The 25,502-nt window shown below is 41.8% G+C and overlaps 1 protein-coding gene across 30 annotated transcripts in view; it reads left to right on the top strand.

Moving 5' to 3' along the window:
- The window catches only part of ASPH (aspartate beta-hydroxylase), a 303,829-nt gene that overhangs the window by 80,123 nt on the left and 198,204 nt on the right, over positions 1-25,502 (top strand). For 15 of the 30 annotated variants that reach the window (XR_011389109.1, XR_007918607.2, XM_051843772.2 and 12 more), the window contains 8 exons: positions 977-1,135; positions 3,791-3,823; positions 4,758-4,814; positions 5,315-5,362; positions 5,865-5,897; positions 10,510-10,548; positions 10,833-10,868; positions 18,333-18,377. Coding sequence is in view for 27 of the 30 variants with exons in the window: in XM_051843772.2 (XP_051699732.2) it covers positions 977-1,135; positions 3,791-3,823; positions 4,758-4,814; positions 5,315-5,362; positions 5,865-5,897; positions 10,510-10,548; positions 10,833-10,868; positions 18,333-18,377 (450 nt within the window). In the remaining 3 variants the exon portion in view is untranslated. The remainder of the gene's footprint in view (positions 1-976; positions 1,136-3,790; positions 3,824-4,757; positions 4,815-5,314; positions 5,363-5,864; positions 5,898-10,509; positions 10,549-10,832; positions 10,869-18,332; positions 18,378-25,502) is intronic. The other 15 variants (XR_011389110.1, XM_070075073.1, XM_070075072.1 and 12 more) reach the window with 3 other exon arrangements.

The following is a 25,502-nucleotide window of genomic DNA, read 5'->3' as shown; positions in this document are numbered from 1 at the left end:
CTTTCCTCTTCACAACAATACTATGAAGAGATATTTAATCCCATTTTATGGAGAGGAACTCTTAGGCACAGAGTAAAGTAAGTTGCCTGGAGTTGCACAGCCTGCATGGAAGAGCCTAAATGTGGAGTCATCCCTTCCAAGACCCCATACTCCTGACTTGTGTGCTGCAGAAAACCATAGCCAAGTGCATCTCACTCACATTGTTTAGGTAGAGCTCTTGTATGTGAGCTACTCTGCTGGATCCATGGGCATTACTGCTGGGACAGTGCAACAATTAGGCAGTGCAACAATCCAAACCGTGCTGCAGTGGGACAAGGTAGCATCTCCAACATCTGCACAGAAGAAGCAGATCAGCTCAGTGTATCACAGAAATTAATCGCAGAAGTGGAAACAGGCAGTTTTGCATAACCTAAAGACTACCCAAAGGAAAGTTTGGGTGCCCAGTACAGGACACATCACTTGTAGACATAGCTTGTGAATTCCATAGTGGCTGGCTGGTCTTTACATGGGAACATTTGAATCGTCCTTTAAAGTGTCTTCATGGACTTTTGTGCCAGCTCTCAGGGAAAGGTCATAATATGGATATTGTTTCTGACTCAGTGGTGATTGAAAAGGCAAATAAATTACTAAATATTGACTAGATTATGATATTTTAAATATTGAGTACTTCTATGGCTAGGCATACACAGGTACTGGACTTACATAATAAACCAAATACATAGGGTCCCTGTATTGATGGGTTCTCGTTTTACTGAGAGACCAGGCCTGCCCCACAGCTAGCACTCAGGCAGAGTGATGACATGGCTTCAGAGTTGGGGGGACAGTAGCGTCAGCAGAGGCCCACAGGAGGATGGGGACATGACCCGCAGTAGGAGAGCTTGTGCAGCACCCCTCAGGGGCTTCTGTGACTAAGTTGGCTGCTACCAGTTGGCCCTCACTGGAACCAGCATCACACTGTTCATTGTCATTGTTGCAGAAGACGTGCAGCCAGAAGAGCCTGGACCACCAGGAGAACCCCAGCCAGAGGATGACAGCTTCCTGGTGGCAGAACCCCAGCCAGAGGATGACAGCTTCCTGGTGGCTGGTGACAGCAAGGATCAATTTGAGACCCCAGAACATGAAACAGTTCCTGAAGGTAGGACACATTTTCTAGGTTTCAGGATAAAAAGCAGTAGATGATTTATTATTATGAATGTTTTGCTTACACTCCTTTGAAACCAATGTTTAACTTTTAGTTTTTTGAAAATTGAAACTTCGTTTCAATTAGCATGAATTTCCCCCCAGTTGCATATATGATTTTGTTTTTAAGCAGATTTAAGGGAAACTCTGCATATATACATATCTTAGTACAAAGTAAATGAAATACTTCAGCAAACTATTTTTACTATGTTCTCCTGCCTCGGGTGCCATTTGTTATATGAAATTCAAGCAATAAAGAAATGTTTGAATTGATCTGTTCCAGGTTCTTATTCTGTCGTGAACGCTGTGGCTACAGAGGGTAGAGCATAGCTCTTATCTTCCTTGCCAGACCTCAGCACACCCTGTTAGCAGCCAGATAGTAAATATTTAGACTTTGGGTATGGCTCAGCCTCTGTTGCAGCTGCTGGGCTTGGCTGTTGGAAGAACGCAAAGGCAGCCGTGGACAGCACCTACACAGGGGAGCATGACTACGCTTCTGCAAAACTTTATTTACAAAATCCTGCACAATACAGCTACAGAATGATTACAAGGGCTTCTTTAAGGCATAAAAAATGATGAAAAATAAGCTTTATTTCTTAAAATATTTAATATACTGGAAAATTACTTTAGAAGCCAGCAGCTCTAAATTTACAACAGGATGTATTTCATGAACTTTATATGGAAGCCTGTTGTTTTAGAGCAGAAAATGCACTTTCCCAAAGAAACTATGTCATATGTGATGGTTTGGTTTCCATGCTGACCTGCAGAATGATATGTAATGCATACATTTCTGTGGGAAAAAAAGCCACCAAAATGCTTTTGAACATACATATGGCTTCAGGCACATTATACATTAAAAGTATGCATTTAGAGACTAGCTTTAGAACTTTCTTTTTTAAAATTTATTTAAGGTATACAAATTTCATATATTTTTAAAAAAGATTTATTTATTTCTTTGAAAGTCAGAGTTACACAGAGAGAGACAGAGAGGCAGAGAGAAAGAGAAAGGTCTTCTGTCCACTGGTTCACTCCTCAGTTGGCCGCAATGGCCAGAGCTGTGCCGATCTGAATCCAGGAGCCAGGAGCTTCTTCCGGGTCTCCCATGTGGTTATAGGGGCCCAAGGACTTGGGCCATCTTCTACTGCTTTCCCAGGCCATAGCAGAGAGCTGGATGGGAAGAGGAACAGTCGGGACTTGAACTGGCACCCATATGGGATGCTGGCCCTGCAGGTGGCAGCTTTACCCTCTATATCACAGCATGCTGGCCCCCATGTATTTCATATATACAGATTCAGGAACATAGTGATTTGGGTAGAGTGGAAAGAATTGTCTTTAAGAATCATTTGTCATGTCTATGGGAAAACTTTCTAATTTCTTGGTAGGGATGTGAATAAAATGATTCCCATGCTTCCCGGTATCACTTGCTTCCTCCCACCTTTCTTTGGTCAGGCAGGCAAGATTGACAGTTCTTCAGAATTTTAGTATCGATATGCTGCTTATACAGCACACTTCAGTTAAGATGCACAAATAATCAGAAACACAGGGATCTGATATTTGATATATTCAGGTTTGGAGTTATAGGTCAGGCACAGGAATTTCTAAGAAGTGCATAAATTGAAGAAACCTTATGTTCTATCTTAATTGGGCCATAAATTCCTTTTTTTTAAATTTTTTAAATTTTTTTATTTTTTAACAGTCAGAGTGGACAGTGAGAGAGACAGAGAGAAAGGTCTTCCTTTTGCCATTGGTTCACCCTCCAATGGCCGCCGCGGCCAGCGTGCTGCGGCCGGCGCACCGCGCTGATCCGATGGCAGGAGCCAGGTACTTATCCTGGTCTCCCATGGGGTGCAGGGCCCAACTACTTGAGCCATCCTCCACTGCACTTCCCTGGCCACAGCAGAGAGCTGGCCTGGAAGAGGGGCAACCGGGACAGAATCCGGCGCCCCGACCAGGACTAGAACCCCGTGTGCCGGTGCCGCAAGGCGGAGGATTAGCCTAGTGAGCCGCGGCGCCGGCCCTATAAATTCCTTTTGAAAGTTGTTGGTCGAAAGTCTTCAGAACTTAAAACTATTTACAGTTTGTACATCTGTTAGATAAAGCGAGCAGAAGTCATTGAGCGTGGCAAGGTCATTTGGTAGGACTTGGGGGCTTGCTTTTCAGCCCCCCAAACACAGGGAGTCTGCCTTGTTCTTCCTTTGTGGGTCCATCTATACTCAGTGTACTTCTGCTCCAGAAACAGGAGGCCAGGTCTAGAGAACAGAGCGCCACAGTGCCGTGTGAAGTAGACTAGAAATCAGCACCTTCCTGGGCCTGACCATTGACCCTTGTCACTCTACAATCAGCATCCCCCTTTTTTAGATCAACTGTGGGGTGTGTCAGTCCTGGGGGCTGTTGAGTAGATGCTGTAAGAGGATATGTGAAACATTTCAGGGTGTGGTTCTACTGAGAGAGAACATGTTAGGCAGGCATTGGATTGATTTCCCTGTGTTTTATTGTAATAGTTATTTTTTAAAAGTAAAATCAATGGTAAACATAGATCCATAATACACATATATAGTGTATATACATTCCATTTTATCAAAGTAGTAATAATGACCTCATGTTTTTTCAGAAACTGAGTGTAGTTACTGTGAGGAAGAGACAGGTGAGATTTTAAGTTAATACCATTCTTTACAAATTAGAATGAGTCTTTTCCTTTGAAAGAGCATTATGCTTACATATGAATAATATTTTAATGGACTTAGTATGACTATATCACTTATATAATTAATAATGTTATATATCTTTTTATATATATATATATATATATATATATATATATATCACAGAGATGCATTTTTGTGAAAATAGTTTTTGTTTTGAAGTCTGTTTCCTGAGGAGGAATTAGTAGTAGTGAGACCACTAGGTCAAGAAGATGGAGCAGAATTGCCTCCTTTGCAGCTTTACATGACAAAGAAAATGAAAACTTGAAGCTGCATCTTGTCACATGTCATTTGCCCCCACAAGGTGTGACCACACTGGGACTGGGCACAGCATCTTCCCACAAGCCCATGTGGTTGGCTGGTTTTTCTTTAGAGTTGGAGCTAATCATTCTCCCAAAGCTCGAGGACCACGTGCATTTAGGATCCACATGGCCTTAACACTGTGTGTCTGTAAACACTAGAACTGTACTCCAGCCTGGGAGGAATGTCATGTGAAGTGCTGGGGTAGCCAGTAAGGTAAGGGCTAGATAACCAGACCCCGCTGTGGCAGGTGCTGCCTCTGGGAAGGAGGAGGATTCACCTGCACTGCTGTTTGTCTCTCTGCCTCTCTTAGTTTTCATTGGCTAACTATAGTTGATTTTGCATATGCAAAATAAGAGTATAGCTCAGCTAATTTGTGATGATGGGAACACTTCATCTTTGTGTTTAGAATTTTGCATAGTTAATACTTAATTGTTCTCTGAAAGGACATATTTGGGCATCCTCATGATTTGATTTTACATTTATAGCATTATAAGGAATTGTTCCAGTTTTGAATGACATATGATCCTTATTTCAGATACATTTGTAATTTCCTAATTATTCCCTGATTTACAGTTTCACAGGACCCTAACCAGGATATGGAAGATATGGTGTATGATCAGGAATATCTAGGTTTGTGAATATTAAAAACACTTTGATATGTGTTTCTGTTTGGGGCAGTAGCCAAGGCCATTTTAACCCAGGGTTAACAATTCACTCCGATTTAAAACAGAGATCTCTTTATAATACTTGCAATCATTTGCCCAGATACTTAAGCAATTTCTCAAGATAGTTTAACATTGGGGAAAATGAGGGAGTGGGGAGATGTGTTTCTCAAATCACTGTTGGGGTTTTGGTCTTTGTAGATAGGGTGCTGGGAAGAATATTTGGAAATTAAGGAAGGAGTACAATGCAGTTGGGCAGTGCAAATTCCAGTTTTGCTCTTTCCTATCTTTGCAACTCAGCAAATTGTAGAACTTTATTCAGCTGAAATGTTATTAAGTGACCACAATAATATATATCTCAACAAGTTGTGAAGATGAGAAGTAATTTGTGAATCTTCAGATGGTGTCTGGTAAAGTGCTTGGTTTTTTTCATGTTTGGCAAAGGTGTGTATTTTTTTTTCTTTTTAGATTCCAGGGAACCAGTAGGAAATGAGGAAGTACCTCACTATGATCAAGGTATTAATGCACATATTCTTAAATTTTGAATGTTCTTTAAGGTTTTTCCAGTTGCAGTGCCTTGTTTACATGGTGATTTTTCTCTCAAAAGAGTCAAGAAGCAGTTTTAACACCTACTACAAGACTTTTTGTCTTATAACAAAATGAGACTATTAAAAGAATATTAGGTGTTCCTATTTCACCTCTTCTCCCAATACCTCCTTATAACAGAAAGAGATGTTAAATTCTAACACTTCTTTTGTGTATTTTGCTGTGTGCCAATTTGAGGAATTTTTAAGAAAATAATTTATTTGTCCTCTCCTTCAGTTGAGGAAGCATTTACTAATGTCTTTGCAGACACTAATGTTTAAAGGAATAGGATTTTGTGTTTGAGATTAGATTGTTTCTAGCTAAGCTGTTATACAGAATGATTCATTTAATACTTAACTTTCTCTCTCTCTCTCTCCTTCTCTCTCTCTCTGTCTCTCTCTGTATGTGTGTGTCTCTTTTATGTTTTTTGCAGATGATGTAATATACCAAGACTATGATGACCAAGGTTTGGAATTGCTTCTTAACTTTAAGCCATGTACTTCTTTTAAAATTTTCCTGTAGTTTGACACTCAGTTTTGGGGAATTATATTTAAAGCTATAAATATCAACTTAAAACTTCCAAATGATAGGACTCAAAAGACTTCAGTTGGGGATATCATTTATCTATTTCAGCGGCTCTGCCATCTAAATAAATGTCTTAAGCAGGTTGCCATAGGAGGCAGTTGGAAATTAATCAGGACAACCCATGTCATTACTTTATATTCTTCTTTCTCTTTTGAGTAATATATGCATGAGCAACTACTTTAGTCAGAACTTAATTGCTTTAGCTGCTTCTGCAAGTTAGTCCTAGTCTCAAGGGAGACTGATGTGTCAGGCTGGGGAAGGTTATGAAGAATTGGATTCCTGTCTCTTAGGCAGCCTAGAGAAATTAGTCCTGGCAAGTGTGGCATGCACAACATCCAACTCAGACATAGGCCATTGTGACTCCTCTGTGTCTGGGCATTTCATGTGCTTTTTTATTGAACTTTATTAAGAAAATATTTTTCCTGCTTCCCAGATGAGAGAAGTAAGGTCAGAGAACATAGTTTGCCCATTATGGACTAATGGGCAAATATTAGCCGAATATTAGGACTAAGAAACAACAGAACCAATAATAGATCCCCCCCCCCAATTTCTTGAAAGATGATTGTGTAGAAGGAAGTCAATTTAAGTAAAACTTTGTATGTAAATCAAGAACAATGAATAAATGTATTGTGATTTGAGTTGAATATGGAAGATTTCCTATATTCTAGATGGTTTTAGTGCTGGAAATTCCAAGTCACATGGAGTCCCCGTTTCCAAGGATTCTTTAGTCTCATGATAACTGTTAAAGGACAGCTGAAGAAAGTTGGAAATGACTGTATGTCATTTGAAACCTGACCTGATTTGAAACTTGATACTCTACTAAGCTTATCATCCATAGTAGTTGCTTCTAATGGGATAAAAATAATACCATTGGAAGAATCCTGCAAGTCTTTAGGTATTGATTTCGTATAAATAGTTAAATAACTTCACTGAGATTGCCTTTAGATTTTCTTTCCAACCTTGAATTAATGAAGGAAATAGGAGAAATAAGAGTTTAGAAATTAAAAGTTATGCAGAGAACTGGACTTGAGTTAACTTCTTATTTCTGTTCATCACTATAATGGTTTTTAATAATATGTATTTATTTATTTGAAACCTAGAGTTACAGAGGTTTGGGAGGAAGGGGATAGACAGAGAGAACTTGCATCTGCTGGTGCACTCCCCAGATGGCCACAGTGGCTGGAACTGAGCTGATCTGAAGCTGAAGCCAGGAGCCAGGAGCCAGGAGCTCTTTCCAGGAGCCCACATGGGTGGCAAGGGGCCCACATACTTAGGCCATTTTCCATTACTTTCTCAGTGGAGAAGCTGAGACTCGAACCAGCCCTGACACAGGATGCCAGCATTGCAGGCAATAGCTTTACCCCTTATGCCACAATGCTGGCCCCTAAACTTTTTTTTTAACAAAGTAGCTCTAATAGGTCAGGGGTCAATTGTATGCTGAAAGTATACAGAAAGTTAGGAACGAGATGAAAGAAACCAAGTTACTGTCACAAAAATGAAGTTTTAATTAGGGTGAAAACAAAGTAGGCAGAATATATTCTATATCGAACTCCCCAGCTCCAAACCCAGGAAAACACATAGGTGGATAGGCCTACATCAGGAACCAGCTTTCTTCATCAAAAATATGCTAGAAAGCTTTCGGCCTACATTGGCCAAACCTGGGGGATGTAACAGTATAGTCTCACACCTAATTGATTGACTGATTCATGCCCTACTTATTTACATGTTTGTTCCTGTGTCCAGAATGTAAGACACTAGAGAAGTTCTGGTGAAGAACACACGTGTTTTCCATCTTCCCCTGGCCCGTGTGTTTTGTCAGGGAAGCAGAGATGAAATATGATTTCAGTGGATTAGTCAGCTAAAATTGTGGTGAGTGCTGCTGACATGTGCAGGGCGTAACTTAAGTTTATAATCAGGAGACCTTACCTAGTGTGTGGGTGAGGCAGGCTTTCCTAATGTTTGAGCTGATGGGGACTGCAGTTGACCAGGTGAAGGAGAGGTGACTGGGCCATTGAGTGAGCTCTTTTAGGTGCCTGGAGTGCTGAGAATTAGAAGGCAAGTGTGGGCTGAGGGGTGAGATGGTCCAGGTCCAGAGGCTGCCCATGGCCTAGATCAAGGATAGGTATCTTCACCTTAGGGAACTGTGCTGGGGTGCTGAAGAAGCAGATCTGCCTTTTGAAAAGATTGATGGGCTGACACATGGCAGATGACTGGAGAGGGAGAAGAGAGGTGTGGGGAGGCAGTTTACTGCAGTCCTCCAAATTCAATCTGTCCCTGATTCATGTCACTGCCAAATGAAGTCACAGGAGATGGTTTTAGAAGGGGGCTGTTCAGCGGTGCTCAGCGCTATCAAGGGCCATGTGTGGTGAGGACTGAAAATGTGCCTGCCTTCTGGTTCCAGAGTGACCTCACAGGTGACTTTAGTGTCTTGAAGTTGGACAGGGATGAGAGAGTTTTAAACTAAGCTTGTGTCTGTGAAGGCAGAGGGAGATGGACAATGTTCAGGAGGTGAAACTGGCAGGACCTGATGTGTAGGTGAGGTTGGGGAGAGCAGGTGCCTGCAACCCCATCTGCACTTCTGGCTTTGCAGCTTGCTGATCAGTGGTGCTTTTTCCCCTGACTAGAAGGCAAGGATGGAGGCAGGAGGTCATGAGTCCAGTTCTGGGTATGTTATAGGTGGGTTTCTTTGATACCATTCCTGTGAGTGTGGGAGTCTTTGGTATCCACTTGATCATTGGAACCAGGCTCTGGGATCTCTGAAGCAGGGAAGAAAAACAGATGAGGTGAAGGTTTCGGGTTATCTTTGGAGAAAGGCTGCATTAACACTTGCAAAAAAGATGACATGATAAAGAAATTGAGGAGAACAGAAGACCGAAAGTAGAATCTGGTCACACCAAAGTCCAGGAGCAGGGAAGAAGGGTATTGCTGAGAGATGGGGCAAGTGGGGCTAGAGAGGGGCCCTTAGATTGAAGGAGGTGCTCATGGGGTCCCAGCAGGTGCTTTGTCAGGGGTGTGGTCTGGGCCACAAATGGGAGCAGGTTGAGGAGGGGAGTGAGGAAATGAGACATCAAAGGTAAATGACTCTTTGAAGAAATTAGGTTGTGGCATGGAGGAAGGAGGGCTGGGAAAGCAGGTGCAGGACAGGATTGTCTTTGTTGTTACAGTTGAAGCTGGGGGGCATTGGAGTATTGGTGCTGCTTGGGGTGACAGAGAAAACATATCCTCATTGCCTCTTTGTCTTTCACATGCCACCAAAAGGAAAAAACTGTAGATAGATAGATAGATCTGTAGCCCCAATATTGCAATTCTAAGCATAACATCTGAAAACTAGTAGGTGATAAAATTTGTTTCTTGATTAAATAAATAGATAGATAAATAAGGATACATACAGGCTCATTCTGGGGAAATAAAGAAGGTTGGAGGGAGGTTGGCTCTTTGTGTGCCAGAGGTTGGAGGCATTTTGGGAGATGAGGCTGGCCAAGAAATGTGAGACATCCAGGGCATGGGAGGACTGTGTAGAGATGGGCTCTCTCTGGAGCAGAGCAAAGCTGCATGAAGGCTTTGCTGGTAGATAAGAAAAGAATTGAGCAGGGGGCCCTGGCTAGGGTGTGAAGGCAGGGCCTTTCAGCTGGCCTCTTTTTCTTTTTTTTTTTGACAGGCAGAGTGGACAGTGAGAGAGAGAGACAGAGAGAAAGGTCTTCCTTTGCCGTTGGTTCACCCTCCAATGGCCGCCGCGGCCGGCGCGCTGCGGCCGGCGCACTGCGCTGATCCGATGGCAGGAGCCAGGAGCCAGGTGCTTTTCCTGGTCTCCCATGGGGTGCAGGGCCCAAGCACCTGGGCCATCCTCCACTGCACTCCCGGGCCACAGCAGAGGGCTGGCCTGGAAGAGGGGCAACCGGGACAGAATCCGGCGCCCCGACCGGGACTAGAACCCGGTGTGCCGGCGCCGCTAGGCGGAGGATTAGCCTAGTGAGCCACGGCGCCGGCCAGCTGGCCTCTTTTTCTAAGGGACTGGCAGGAGGGCATTTGCCCCTAAATTAAAGACCTGAAAATTGTTCCCTAAACAGACTAAGGGGTGTGCCTGTTGACAGGTCTAGGGTTATGAGCAGAGTAGAGCTTCGGCTTAACTCAGAACCTCCACCAAAGACAGGAAGAAAATTTAAGAAGGAAATTCAGTGCTACTGAGGAGCAAACATATGACTGATCAGGGAGGAACTTGGAGGCGACCCAGTGGGTAGGAAGGAGGCATGAGCAATTGCCCAACACCCATGGCTACAGAGTGGCTGACCTGGGATTTGAACCCAAGCCTGCTCCACTCCCACTGGTTCAGACTTCCCCACCGTGCTCTGCAGTCTGTGTTTCCCAGTGACAAAGCCCCAGAGGTTCAGAATGAAACACGACATTGTCTCTGCCTTTTTGAAATGTGTTGTCAATTTTTGTACTAATGAAAGTTATGCAGTGCTAAAGAATTATTTTTTCTGTTTATTTCATAGTATATCAACATTCAGAAAATGAAAGGATTGGAATTTCAGGTGAGTTTTTCTGTAAACATGTTTTCTGTAAGTCAACACACTACTTTTATTAAAATGCTTATAACTTGTGGAGCAGAAAAATGATGTAAGAAATATAAGATATTTTCAAGTCACCAAGAAAATAATTGGGCCTTGTCAATGCTCTGCCTTTCAAATAAATAATAAAACAGATTTTAAAAAAAGGAGATCCCATCTAAAAAGGGCCAAGTATGTATTTCTGAGTGGAGAAGAGTTAATTTTAGGGATCTCAGTGGCATTGAGCTAATATGTGTTTGCTTTTTCAGATGATGTAATAGAAGATTCAAATGTGTTTTCAGAAGGTAAGTTAATTTTCTAAAAAGAGTTCTATCTTCCACAGCAAAGGTATGTTTATTTGTTTAAAATAGTGAGCACTTCCAATTTGCTATTTGTACAGTGCTCCGGAGGGGAGTACAAGAGTGATGAAGACAGACAAATTCCTGTTTCATTGGGGATAGCATTATACTGGCCAGCCAGGTGATAAATGCAATAACTAAAGACTGAGAAGTACATGGATGGCTATCAAAATTTCAGGGTACTGTAACAGAAAATAACTAATGATGGTGTGGAGAGTACTCTAAATAGGAGGAGAAGTGTGTGTAAGCAGAGTTGACCTGGTGAAAAGGAGTCAGCTACAGACAGAGATGGGTTGAAAGTTGGGACCTTCATGTTATTACTGAGCTAGAACAAAAACATTTTTTGGAAATAAAAGCATAGTTTCTGAAAAAGAAAATACTCTATACTAAATAATAGTGCTTTAAAATTGATACTTTAGTGCAAGTACTTGTGTGCCTTTTATTAGAAAACCAATCTAAAAAGAGCCAAAATTAAATATATGGAGTGGGTAAGAGTTACATAATTCTTAACAGTTTACAAAATTCTCTTGCATACATCGTTTCAATATACACTGAAGGAATTTACAAATTTTACAAATAATTAACTTACAGCAGAGCAAGGTCAGGTAGATGACCGGGCTGGTTCCAGGGTAGCAAGCAGCTGAGCCGGTGCTCCAGCCAGCCTTGGGACCTGAAGTTCACTCCCTATGGGATGTATGTACCTATCACAGAGCAGGGTATGGGGAATTTGCTCTTGGAGGTACTCCACTCCAGTTGTCAGTTTTCAGATTAAGTGGTAACTGCTTCTCAGCTTTGGTAGACAGGCTGGATAATTGTGCAGTCAACTGAAATGGGGTGGGGCCCTCGGTGTGGAGGTTATGGGAGATACTGCAGTAGCCTTCCGTGTCCCCTGAGCTGCAGGAGCGACCCGTGCTTGGGCACTGTGGGCCCACTCTGTGCAGCCAGGATGCATCTCGTGGAGCAGGGCTAGACTGTGTTGAGACTTTCCTCGCACTTCCCACACCTCAGTTCTCCCTGAGGAGTATTAATGTTCTGCACACTGTAGCCCAGTTTATGATTTGACTCAATGAGAATCAGAAAGGAAACCCAAAATCCCAGGAAGACCTTCACTCGACCTTCCCCACATATGTTTTACATATATATAAACTGCAGAAACTAACATTACAATATGCAATTTGATCCTGCCTCTCTTGGATTAGAAATACATGGTTTTTTTCCCTTATGATTTCTTAGGCATTTTGATCATCTGATGGAGGGTATCACTGAGGAAGCTCTGTCTGGTGGACCACAGAAATCTGTGGTGTGCACCTGTAGCTCCATGCTGGGTTCCTCCACCCCGGACTAGTCCTGAAGCAGAGCTCACGCTGCACACACATCCACAAACCTCCCCTTCCCCTGTCTCTTGTCTTGGCTCCTTGTGTCGACAGATAGTTCAGTTCCCAAACCAGAAACATGGCAGTAGTTCTTGAATCCTCCTTCTCCCCCCATCTCTATAGATAGTCACCTATCCTATAAATAGACCCCTAAGTGTTTCTGGAATCCATTTTTTTCCTCTGTAGCTGTTGTAACTAGCCATCTGGTCCAGCCCCTTATCGTCTTCCTTGGTAATGGCAGCAGCTTCTTGTCTCTGTACTGGCCTCCTTCACATCCATCTCAAAGATGCCATTAGGATGATGTATTCAAAGTGTAGATCTCAGTGTATCAATCCTGTGTTTACACTCTGTTGTTCTGCTACTAGTGTCACTAAAGTTACTTTCAGTTGCAGATAATAAAAACCAAACTCAGGCTGTCGTAAGCAATTAAGATATGGAAACAGATCTGTGCGGACCTTTTAGGGCCTACAAAAAAGTTGTGATTATATTCTAGGTACAGTTAGAATTTATAGAAATAATTAAGCAAGACGTGATATCTGATTTGTGTTTTGAAGAAGTACCTCTGCTCTTCGCTAGAGAATGGATGAGATGCAGCAAGAATGGAACAGTGGGCCACCCTGTAAGAAAATTACTGTCTATTCATCCAGGGATATGATTGGGATGCCCAGAGTAAGACTGTGACAGTGACAATAGAGGGGGAGCTTGTAAAGTTGAGATATATCTAGAATTAAAGTTGATGGCCATTTCTGATGATTGTGAAGCAAAGAGGAGAAATTAAGGGGCCCTTTCCTTGAGTTTAAGGAACTGTTGGATGATGGGGTTGTTTATTAAAAAGAAAGCCAGGTTGTAAAAGAAACTTATTTAGGGGAGGAGATCAAACCTCCATATTAAGCATTTTAAGCTTGGAGATGTCAAGTAGGGGGCTGGATATGCCCATCTGAAGTAGATGGGCAAGACTTGAAAAGCATGTGAACATTTGGGGCTCATCATCATGCATATGGCTATTAAATCCATGGTATGGTGTGATTATTTTGGAGGTAAGTGCGGTGAGTGGAAAGGCAGTCCCAGCACTGAGCTCTGAGGACTCCCAGTGTGGTGCGGGGTGGCTGGAGGGTGAGTAACCTGTGAATCTGGAGAACTGGGAGAGAGGAGTGTGCTGGGAAGAAAAGGGGGTGTGTTCCCTGCAGCCAAGTGGCCTGGGAATTTCAGGACTGAAACGTATTGGCTGCTTGCAACAAAATAATTCCAAATATTGTTTGAAGGATGTGTTAATTTATAATTTGAACCAAATTAATATAAGAAGAAAATGGATTGTTAGGTTTCGAGATAATAATACGTGATGGAGCAAATCCCATCAATGTGTTTTTTTTTTAACTTTTATTTAATGAATATAAATTTCCAAAGTACAGAATATTGATTACAATGGCTTCCCCCCCATAACGTCCCTCCCACCCGCAACCCTCCCCTTATCCACTCCCTCTCCCCTTCCATTCATATCAAGATTCATTTTCGATTCTCTTTATATGCAGAAGATCAGTTTAGCATACATTAAGTAAAGATTTCAACAGTTTGCTCCCACACAGAAACATAAAGTGAAAAATACTGTTTGAGTACTAGTTATAGCATTAAATCTCAATGTACAGCACACTAAGGACAAAGATCCTACATGAGGAGTAAGTGCACAGTGACTCCTGTTGTTGACTTAACAAATTGACACTCTTGTTTATGGCATCAGTAAGGGTGATTACTGATGCCATCAATGTGTTTTTATAACATTATAAAGCATAACAGCCTCTGTAGTGGTACTAGGTTGAAGTATCTAGAGAAAAAGGTGAGATGTTAAAAGCTTGCATCTTTGACTTGGCTTAGAATATATTATCTTCAATGTTACTTCTCAGAAACAACTTTATGAAGGATAGTGTTTCACTTTAAGATTTGATTTCAAGGACCAGTGCTGTGGCGCAGTGGATTAAAGCCTTGGCCTGCAGGGCTGGTATCCTATATGGGCACTGGTTCGAGTCCTGGTTGCTCCACTTCCAATACAGCTCACTTCTAATGTGCCTGGGAAAGTAGTTGAGGGTGACCCAGGTGCTTGGGCCCCCGCATGCACGTGAAAGACCTGGAGGAGGTTCCTGGCTCCTGGCTTTGGCCTGAAGAGCCCTGGTCATTGTGGCCATTTGGAGAGTGAACCAGTGCATGGAAGACCTCTCTTCTGTCTCTACCTCTCTCTGTGAATCTGCCTTTTAAATAAACAAATATTTTCTTTTTTAAAAAAGAGATTTCATTTCATTTTAATTTATTTCTGTTGTTGCATCAATATTAAAACAAGATTATGGGGGCTGGCAATGTGGCACAGCGGGTTAAAGCCCTGGTCTGAAGCACCGGTATCCCATATGGGCACCGATTCTTGTCTGGGCTGCTCCTCTTCCAATACAGCTCTCTGCTGTGGCCTGGGAAAGCAGTAGAAGATGGCCCAAGTCCATGTGGGAGACCAGGAATAAGCTCCTGGCTCCTGGCTTCGAATTGGCGCAGCTCTGGCCATTGCAGCCATCTGGGCAGTAAACCAGTGGATGGAAGACCTCTCTCTGTTTCTACCTCTCTCTGTAACTCTGTCTTTCAAATAAACAAAATAAATCTTTAAAAAAAACTCAATTATGAGGAAAACTTCTCAAGAATAAACAAGATCATTTAATTGTCTTTCCTTGGCTTATTTTAATAAAAATTTTATTTATTTATTTGAGAGGTAGAGTTACAGACAAAAAGAGGGAGAGAAAGTGTCGCTCCCCCTCTTCATGGAGGAGCAACACTAAACCCTGCCTAGGCTTCATATCCGAGTCACGGCACCATTATGTCGCTCCCTGTCTTCGTGGAGGAACAACACAGGACCCTGCGCTGTTCTTTCGTCTGCTCGGCCCTCCCCGGGTTTGCTGCTGGTTCTTCCCAGGTTGGCTACCATCCCTTCCACCTCCGTGGAAGGGCGGTTCCCCCTGCCACCTTCCCCACTTCCGCGGGGGAGCGGCACACCGCCGGCCGGCTCTCTCGGGGGCTGCACAGGTGTTCCTTCAGATAGATGTTCCCCTTAGATGTTCCTGGTGCATGTTGTCTCTCTCCTCCTTTATAGTCCTCTTCCTCCAATCCCAACTCGGCTGCCCACACGCCGAGTACGCTGCTCTCCTCCAATCAGGAGCAGCTCCTGCAGCTTGTCAAGTTGGTGAGAGGCAGCTGGGTAGAAGCTGTTGCCTCCTCTCCCAGCGCCATATTGTGGGAGAGCAGATGCATAGAATAAGTCTTAATTCCAGTAACTTAGTCTAGTCCGAGTTGCTCCCCACAGATCCCCCTTTCTTTTTATTTTTGGCGTTGATACGCGCCTGTCTTCAGTGCCCCGCGGCACACACTCTGCTCTGCTTGCTGGAGTTGCCCACAGGTGCTTACAAGCCCTACCAATAAGGCAAACCGAATCCGGGTCCTCTCTTCGCCATGTTGTGAGGAGGTTTTTAGGCGCTGATGCGTGCCTGTATTCGGTGCCCTGCAGCGCATGCTCTGCTCTGCTAGAACTGCCTGCAGGTGCTTACAAGCCCTATCAGGCAAACCGAATCCAAGCCTTCTCATTGCCATATTGTGGGGAGACTTATGTTGATAACGTGCCTGTCTTTGGTGACCTGCAGCCGCCCACAGGTGCTTACAAGCCCTACCAATCAGGCAAACCTAATCCAAGCCTTCTCATTGCCGTATTGTGGGGAGACTTATTGGTGTTGATAACATGCCTGTCTTCGGTGACCTGCGGCGCATAAGCTGCTAGCCGCCTGCAGGTGCTTATTGTCTTACTAATCAGGCAGACCGAATCCAAGCTCTCTCATTGCTGTGGTGTGGGGAGGCCTTATTTTTCTCTATTTCTCTATCTCCGGGCATTCCTATTTCTCCCATTTTACTTCTATCTTCCAGCATTCCTATTTCTCTCATTTTACTTCTAAACTTCTGTTTCTCTTATCCCTGCGGCTTCCCGGCGCCCGCCCCGAGGCTGCTTCTTGGCGGCTTCCCGGCTCTGAGCCGCTTCAGCCAGCGCTTCTCTCATCTGCGCGGCTTCCCGGCTTCGCGCGCGCACTCTGCGGTCTCCGCGCCCCTTCGCGCCCGCACCACAGCCTTGCGCTAGCCCCACGTTTCCTACTCACGCCCCATGCTCTCTCTGCACGCGGTGGCTTCCGCGAATCACACAGCGTAGCTCACGTTTCCGCCACCACCGGCATTCAGTCCAAGTTCCCCGGACTAACCTGGCGAATTCCAACCTGGCGGCCCACGTCTCTGCCTCTGGTTCCAGATTTTCGCCTTTTGCTCCCCGGGCTGACTTGAAGAATTCCAAACTGGCTTACGTTTCCGCCTCGGCCTGCACTCACGGCTTCATCCTCCCTAACATTTTTCTCTACCCGGTATGTTTCCCTAAGTTTTCTTCCAACAATATTCCTCCCTCATTTCTCCTGGCCTCTCCCCACAGTCCATATCCAAGTCTAAGTTTCTTATAGGTTTCACTTTCACTTTCAACCTGCAGTCCGTATCTGAGTCTAAGTTTCTTCTTGCTTTCACTTTAAATCCTAACTTCTTTCCCACAGTCCGTATCCGAGTCTATGCCTAGGCTTTCGATAGCTTCTTCCGGCACCTTTTCTGTCCGGCTTTTCCCTAGGCTCTTTGCTAGTCTCTCTCTCCGGTATTTTCCACTTCTTCCCGTTTCTTCCCTCCTAAGTTTCCTATCCGAGTCATGGCACCATTATGTCGCTCCCCCTCTTCGTGGAGGAACGACACAGGACCCTGCCTAGGCTTCATATCCGAGTCACGGCACCATTATGTCGCTCCCCCTCTTCATGGAGGAGCAACACTAAACCCTGCCTAGGCTTCATATCCGAGTCACGGCACCATTATGTCGCTCCCCCTCTTCATGGAGGAGCAACACTAAACCCTGCCTAGGCTTCATATCCGAGTCACGGCACCATTATGTCGCTCCCTGTCTTCGTGGAGGAACAACACAGGACCCTGCGCTGTTCTTTTGTCTGCTCAGCCCTCCCTGGGTTTGCTGCTGGTTCTTCCCGGGTTGGCTACCATCCCTTCCACCTCTGTGGAAGGGCGGTTCCCCCTGCCACCTTCCCCACTTCCGCGGGGGAGCGGCACACCGCCGGCCAGCTCTCTCGGGGGCTGCACAGGTGTTCCTTCAGATAGATGTTCCCCTTAGATGTTCCTGGTGCATGTTGTCTCTCTCCTCCTTTATAGTCCTCTTCCTCCAATCCCAACTCGGCTGCCCACACGCCGAGTACGCTGCTCTCCTCCAATCAGGAGCAGCTCCTGCAGCTTGTCAAGTTGGTGAGAGGCAGCTGGATAGAAGCTGTTGCCTCCTCTCCCAGCGCCATATTGTGGGAGAGCAGATGCATAGAATAAGTCTTAATTCCAGTAACTTAGTCTAGTCCGAGTTGCTCCCCACAGAAAGAGAGAAGATCTTCCATCCACTGGTTTACTCCCCAAAAAGCCATAATGGCCAGAGCTGAGCTGATCCAAAGCCAGGAGCCAGGAGTTTCTTCCACATCTCCCACAGGGTTTCTTATGTAATACAAAATCTTATGTGGTGCAAAAATTTCTTATGTGATGCAAAATCTTATGTGGTGAAAACCTGTATATTATTCCGTATTTCCTTTGCCAAGGAATGAAGTGAAGTTAGTCAAGCAAATAATATTGTGAAATTTGTTATGCCAGACAATGTGAAATACTGGAAGTTCATAGATTTTTTTTTTTAAGAAAAATATAAGCATGATTTCAGAATTTTTTTTTACACCAAAATAAGCTTAATTCCATTTTACTTGTAGTTTAAGTACCTGCCTGAAGAACATTTGGCTAAGTTTTGTTGGAATAGTGTTAACAGCCTAATGTTTTTATCATAATTACAATTGAGTTTTTTGAAGTTTGCAGAAATAATTACCGTAATTTAAGTATTGGCAGTCTGTGTTTTAAACATTGGTCAGCAATATGTAATGAATTATACCTTTATTTTTCATTTCAGATGTATATGTTCCCCCTGAAGAAGATGAGCAAGAAGTGCCACCAGGTATGATGTTTTGTTCAATACATTGCATTTTCATTTGTGGTTTAACTTAAAGCATTGTTGATAATATTACTTGTTTTATGAAATGAACCTGTGAAGGGTAACAATGTTGATAAATTGATCAGACTTACATTTAAAAGGAAAATTTTTGTGCTTTGGTCAGCTGAGCCAAAACAGTAGAAAATACACATCAGTTTCAGCCTGGTATGTGTGTGTTGTGCTAGATTTAAAGGACTATTAATAAAGTACCTGGTAGCCTTACCTTTATAGATGGTAGTAATAGTAGAAGTTGGGTTTTGGAGTTTTTTTTCCCTTCTTGATTGACCTACTATTTGATTTGGAATCAGTATTGCTATAGGATGCAAGTTGAAGAATGCATAGATTATGACCTTACTCCTCTTCTTTCCAATTCTCTGCCTGCCTTAAGAGCATCCTTCGTGCTCTGTGGCTTCCTGGGCTTGTCAGTACCCCCACAAGGAAGGAGACTTTTTTTTCAGTCCACAACTTTAAACCCATTTCTCTACTTTTCTTTATGTTCCTACATCTGTCCCTCTTGTCAGTGAATTTAAAGAATGGGAACAAGAGCCACATTGTGGCATAGTGGCCTAAGCCACCACCTGTAACACCAGTATCCCCTGTGGGTGCTGGTTCGTGTCTCAGCTGCTCCACTTCCCATTCAGCTCCCTGCTAATACGTCTGGCCTAAGTCCTTGGGCCCCTGTACCCATGTGGTAGACCTGGAAGAAACTCCTGGCTCTTGGCTTTGGCCTGGCTCAGCCCTAACTATTGCAGCCATTTTGGGAGTGAAACAGTGGGTCAAAGAGCTCTCTGTCTTGGTCTCCTTGTCTCTCTGTAATTCTGCCTTTCAAATAAGTAAAGAAAACTTGAAAACAAATGAGAACAGCATTTCTTCAAAGCTTGAGCTTTCAGATACTCTTTACAGATGACATGAACTTTACCTGCAGTCAGTAATTAACATAAATAAACCTTTTTTTCATAGTGAGAAAGTTTTATTCAGATAAATTTTCCATATCCTTTCTCTTTTCCAAAAATATTTCTTTCTTCTCATTTCTGTATTTCAGTTTTTCTTTTTGTGTGAAATCTATTGGCTCAGTCTTTGTTCATATTTTGTTGGATTATATGCTATAACGTGAATTTTATAGTGATGTTTGTATTACTGTTTATTGATTTTGTTAGAAATAATTATACCTGCCAAAATTTATGGACTATTAAATTTCAAGGAAAGAAACATAACCAAAGAATAAAATAATCAAAGAATGATTCAGTTGCACTTTAGCTTGTCTTTGCTAACTTTGTGAATGGAATGTTTCAGGTTTTTGACAGTTGTCATACCATGTACATTTATAATAGCAGTGTGTAGAAACTAGTACTTGATTAAGAGAGCTATATTGTTGGTACTGTGGTATGAGTGAGGAAAGGAATCCATGGAGAAACTGATCTCTGTATGATGATGAATGTTTTGTTTTTAGAAAAATAGGGCAGGGCAAGGGAAGTGGGTATCTATGTCCTTCTTTCGCTACCTTCTCCTTTGAGCCTCACAGAGTGCCCTGATTCTATCTTGAGGAAGCAGAGCAGGTTACAGATTTAGCATGTTGATTGTTATTCCACTCTTCTAAAGAAAAAAGAAAAAAATTCTAAAAATAATTTCTACAACATTCACATTTTTCTAGTTACAGTTCATTTTTCTTTTACTATTTACCTAACTTTGTGGAGATATGAAGGATGGCATTTTCTGAATATAAATCTCTGTTTTTATTTCAATGTTTTATAAACTGAATCCAGGAATTTCATTAAAATATAAATATAGAATATGAAATAGTTGAGGTAATGGAATGAGGTGCTTTTTTAGGTGAGATATTTAACAACCAAAGCACATGCAAGTGAAAATGTAATGAAGTGTATAGTTCCTGCCACATAATTAGCTTTATGTAAATGGTCATTATATTTAGTAATTCATTAGCCTGATCCTTGAGGTGGATCAGGAGAAGCTGAGTTCTGAAAGACCTGCTCACGAAGTTGTAACCTGCAACTTGCTATTATCAAAGTGTGATTGACCTGCTGCATGGTTATAATTAGACCTTATCAAAAGAGAACGTAAGACTTCGAGTCAGCAGTAGTTATTTTTAACCATTGCACCACGGCTTATATCCTGTAAGTCTTACTTACTTCATATTACAACTTTTTATTCAATTGTGCAAAAAAAGTAGCCATGGATCTATAGTGATATTTTGGTACAGTAAGTTCACAGCTTTGATAGTACTGTTTAATTGTGTATTTGATGATAGAAGTATTGTTTCCTTTCTGCTTTTCAGTCTTTGAAATTTATTTATTTGGCAGGAAATGCAAATCAAGAACTTCAGCAAAATGCTAGCCATTAATTCACTTTTTTGTGGCCCTCAGAAACAAACTGATGGTTGATTTGCCTTCCTTGGTTATTCTAAGATTAGGTTGTACAGTGTTAGTACTGCTTTCTATGAATTTTATATGAATTGCTTTATATGAATAATATTGCTTTAATATGAAATAAAGTTCATAATAGGGATAGGCTTTTGCCCCAGCAATTAAGATGTACCTGATGTTACCTAGCAGTTAAGATGGTTATGATGTACCTGAGTCCAGTTCCTTACTGCAGCTTCCCGCTAATGCAGATGCTGGGAGGCGAGGCAACAGTCATGCCTCAGTGAGACCCTGCCACCCGTGTAGATCTGGATTGAGTTGCCAGTTCCTGGACTCAGCCCTGGCCTAGCCCTGGCCTAGCCCTGGCCATTGGGGGCATTTGAGGAGTGAACCAGTGAATGAGAGCTTCTCTTTCTCTCTCTCTCTCTCTCTCTCTCTCTCTCTCTCTCTCTTTCTCTCCTCTCTCTAAACCTGCCTTTCAAAGAAAAAGAAAAGAAAAACCTCGTCATATATTTATTGGTATACTGATCCCTTGGGGGTATCACCACCATTGTATCCAACTACAAACATAGAATGGATGCTAACACTTGTTACTCATTTTGTAGGCAGTCTTCTAAGACCATTCTATAGGTTAACCTTAGCTAGTTTTGATACCCTATGAGAGATAAATGCTGTTATCTATGTTTTACAGATGAGTGCATTGAGGCAGCAAGGCAAAGTGACCTGCTCCAGGTCACTGAGCTGACAAGTAGCAGAAGTGTGATTAATCCCCACATTCTGGCTCTAAAACCCACAATCTCAGCTGCTTTTTTTAAAAGAGCATTTTCAATAGATGAAGGGCTAAGAGCTGATGAGAGCTTTGAAAACTTTTGGTATAGTAAGATTAGAGACATCATATTCTTAAGCATCCTCTTAATCTACATGAGTTCATCATTTTGAAATCTGGAGTGTTTAATTATGTTTTATGCCAGGAAGATAAGGTGTCTAATAGATTACCATATTTCATTTATATTTACCAATTTATAAATGTTTTGTAGGTATATTCTTCATGTAGGTGTAGGTTAGTCCTAAGTATTGATTGTTCCAGTAGAAGTCATTCATTTGGAATTCTAGATTTTTAAGATTAAGTTTGTAATCCCTACTCATTTTGCATGTGTTCACCCCCTCTCAAACTCATGTTTTACTTGAAATCATGTAGTATATTTCTAGCAATGTGCCTACATAAACATACACAGCACATTTTTAAGGAAGCATTTATGGAATATAAGTAAGATTTACTGGCAAACATTACTTAAGGCCATATGACTGAGTCCATTAACTGTTTTTCTGTCATACTATGTCAGAAAAGGAAAACAAAGTTCATTTTCACTTGTGCGTTCATGTTAAAGGAATGGAGGTGGTTTCTGGAGGATTCTTCTGTTCTTGCCTCTTTGCAAGTGGATGCAGATGGAGACTTGTAACTTATGCCAGTGTTGACAGTTCTAGCAGTGGTAATGATTTCACTCCATTGCATCCATCCAGAAGGTTCACTCAGGCCTCCTCATGTCCCAGTATTTTTAAATACTCTTCAGTAAGGCATAAAACGGGCTTTAGGCTGGCAGCAGCAAAGGTGAGGGGCAATAGCAGAGGTTGAATCTGTGTCCTTAGCAGCTAATGTTTCATAACTGCTTTATATGTATTTGATTGTTCTTATTCATTCATTTGTTCAAAAAATGTACACTGAGCAACTACTATGGTATAGGCTCTTGGCTGGGCCACAAAATTGCATGATCCACAGTGTTGTTCCCCAGCGTGGTTCACAGCCCTGTGGGCATACAGTGGAGGAAAACAACAAATGTGATGCTGTTACCTTCTCAGGGCCTTATATAAGGCAATTCACAGAAGAGGGGCTGACCCATCCAGCTTCAAAGGTGGTGGTAGGGAGTGAGGTTAGACCTCCCATGTGTCATTGTGCTCGTTTTAACTGAGTTTCAGCACCTCGTGGAAGTAACAGGAGCTGATAGTTGCAGGTCAGGGGAAGCACGTGCTTACTGACCAAGAACCAATACCAAGTGCCATGCAAGGGTATAAATAGACAAGGTGGAAAAGCCAGCAGTGTCTCTTAGGGATTTTCTGTCATGTTTACATCTTCAGATTGGGCCCCCAAGTAACAGGAAGCCACTGAAAAATTGCAAGCATAGGAGTCTTAAGATCAAACCTGGATTTGAAGAGTAGTCCAGTGAGGAGATAGAGTAAGGTGTATCTGTAATAATCTAAGGCAGAGAGTTCATGGGAGCTGGACTGCAGAAAGAATGAGGGGGAGGCATTGCTTTCATGGAAACTGGTTGGAAATAATTTGATGGGAGAGATTCCTCCCTTCCTGGCTTGAGTCCTTGTGAGTGAATGGGGGAACCTTAAAGGGGGGAAGTAGAGGCAGCAGGAAGCATGGAGAGGCAGAACAGTCATCCATCGTGCCCTGATTTTGGACATGTTGTTCGTGCCTTACTAAACTACTTCTGACGGGTTGTCTCTAAATATGCAAGAGCATCTATTTGAGTTGTCCAAAATTGCAGTTGAACTTTATTTGCCTTATTACTAATATTCATCAACTTGAGACAAGAAGAGAGACATTGTCTCAAGTTATTTCTAAGAAGTTTCTCTGAGTTTAATTAATTGTTACATTCTAAGACAACCTGAAATCAAACTCAATTTAGACTTTTGCTATTAAAGTGTAGATACACACAAGGAAGTGCTCACATGTGGGATACCCTTGGACACACTCATCAGACCACACTACAGAGCACATTAGCACCTGAGAGGCCTCCCCTGATCCAGCTCTCAGTAATGCCCGCATTAGAGAGAAGCACTGTTCTGACCTGCAGCATCACACACTGGTTTGTGTGCTTCTGAGTTTAATACAATTTAAACTATAAATAGACATGCCTGCATGCTGTTGTGTCTGGTTCTGTTACTTAGCATCATATCTGAGTTCCGGCTGCCTCACCAAGGATGGTAATTTGGCTTTATTCCTGGCTGTTTTCTGTACATAGAGTACAGTTTTTGTCTGTTTTACATTTGATGCGTATAGTGATTATTTCCACTTTAGGGCTATTGAGAAGAAGGCTGTTATGGATATTTTTATGTATATACCTTTTGGTGGATATAAACACTCCTTTTTGTTGAATGTATAAAGTTAGACATGCTATTTCTGGTTGCTCCTTATTAGCACATAACAGTTCTTGCTTATATAACAATTTTTGGTTATACACACATGAAGATAGATAGATAGATAGATATTGATGAGAAATAAGAAAGGCAATATCACAATCTAGGTTTATAAATTATATCAAAATGTGGCAGGGCATTTATGTGCACTAGCTCCTTTTCTAATGTAATGATAATACATCCAATGTTATAATAGCAAAATACATCAGACATTAATGTTTGGGAAGAGAAAATACTTGTAAGAAGTTGGCTAGGAGTGAATTTTACTTCCTTTACAATATCATTTAACTAAAATTATTGAACTAATTTATATATTTAAATAGAGCTTACAGAATACTTGAGAATCCTTCCTGTATCTTTCAAATACTGTATTAGATTTCTATTTGTTTCTTTTTAGTACAATGAAAACATTGATAAGAAAAAGAAATGTAATGCTGTGTATTTCTCTACTGAGATTCCTCAATTCTGTTGTAATTCCCAAGTGTTCTGATGAATCTCAGAGTTTTATCAGCAACTTTGCTAAGCCATCCCGGAGACTCCTCTGGGTGGTTAATTGTTCTATAATCAAGTTGTCCTTAAAAAACCAATCAAACAAACAATGAAAAAACACATTTATTACTTCTGTTGGTGGGTTTTTAAAAAGTAGATTGAAAACGAAGCAGTGTCACAGTCTATGTCTGGTTGGTCCTTTAATTTAGATTTCCCCTTATTTTTGCAGATACTTAAAGCTTCAAAAAGACTGCCCCTACTACCACAAGAGGACCAGCCTAACCATACGCTCCAAACGATGGCTGTGCTAGATCTTGTGATGTAATTACTGAACAGATCAAGATCTTTGGGAATGAACACTAAAGATGTTTTAAATGAATTATAGTCCACTGGCGTTTTAGTGTATTTCTTTTTAGAAACAAAAATTTCGTGTAACATTACATTCCTGCATGTCCTTTTTTGATAGCATTAGTGGATCCATTGGATTTCTTCTCTTTATGACATAATTTTTTAGTCTTACCTGCATTTATGTATTGTTTTTCAGACAGTAGTTAATTAATTATTATATTGATGATGTAGCAGCAATTGTCTTGGCAGGGTTTTAATATATTACTAGTAAATAATACTATGTTGGACTGACTTGTGTAAACTGTGTTAAACGTAATTTAACTACCAGTAAGAGTGCTTTGCTTCAGCACTCTTAAAATTACTAATAAAGGTCATTAGCTGTGAAGGTTTCAGTTATATATATCTGCACTGATATTCTTATCAAAAAAACTAAGTCAGCTTTAACTATTCAGGTTAAAACTTAAATTTTGAGATTTTTGTAGCCTTTAACTGGTTAATTAGAAAAATTTGATATTCCAGTGGAAGTATCAAATTATCATTAATTTATTTTCAAAATGAGACAGAAAAACTAATATTTCTTGTTAGGACATAACAAAAAAGAATGACCTGTGCTACATTTTAGTATCTTGGATTGATCATATAATAGGTGTAGTCCATTCAGTATATATTT

This window comes from Oryctolagus cuniculus, chromosome 6 (genome assembly GCF_964237555.1).
Source record: "Oryctolagus cuniculus chromosome 6, mOryCun1.1, whole genome shotgun sequence".
NCBI lineage: Eukaryota > Metazoa > Chordata > Mammalia > Lagomorpha > Leporidae > Oryctolagus > Oryctolagus cuniculus.
This window is presented reverse-complemented; position numbering and strand designations above follow the sequence as displayed.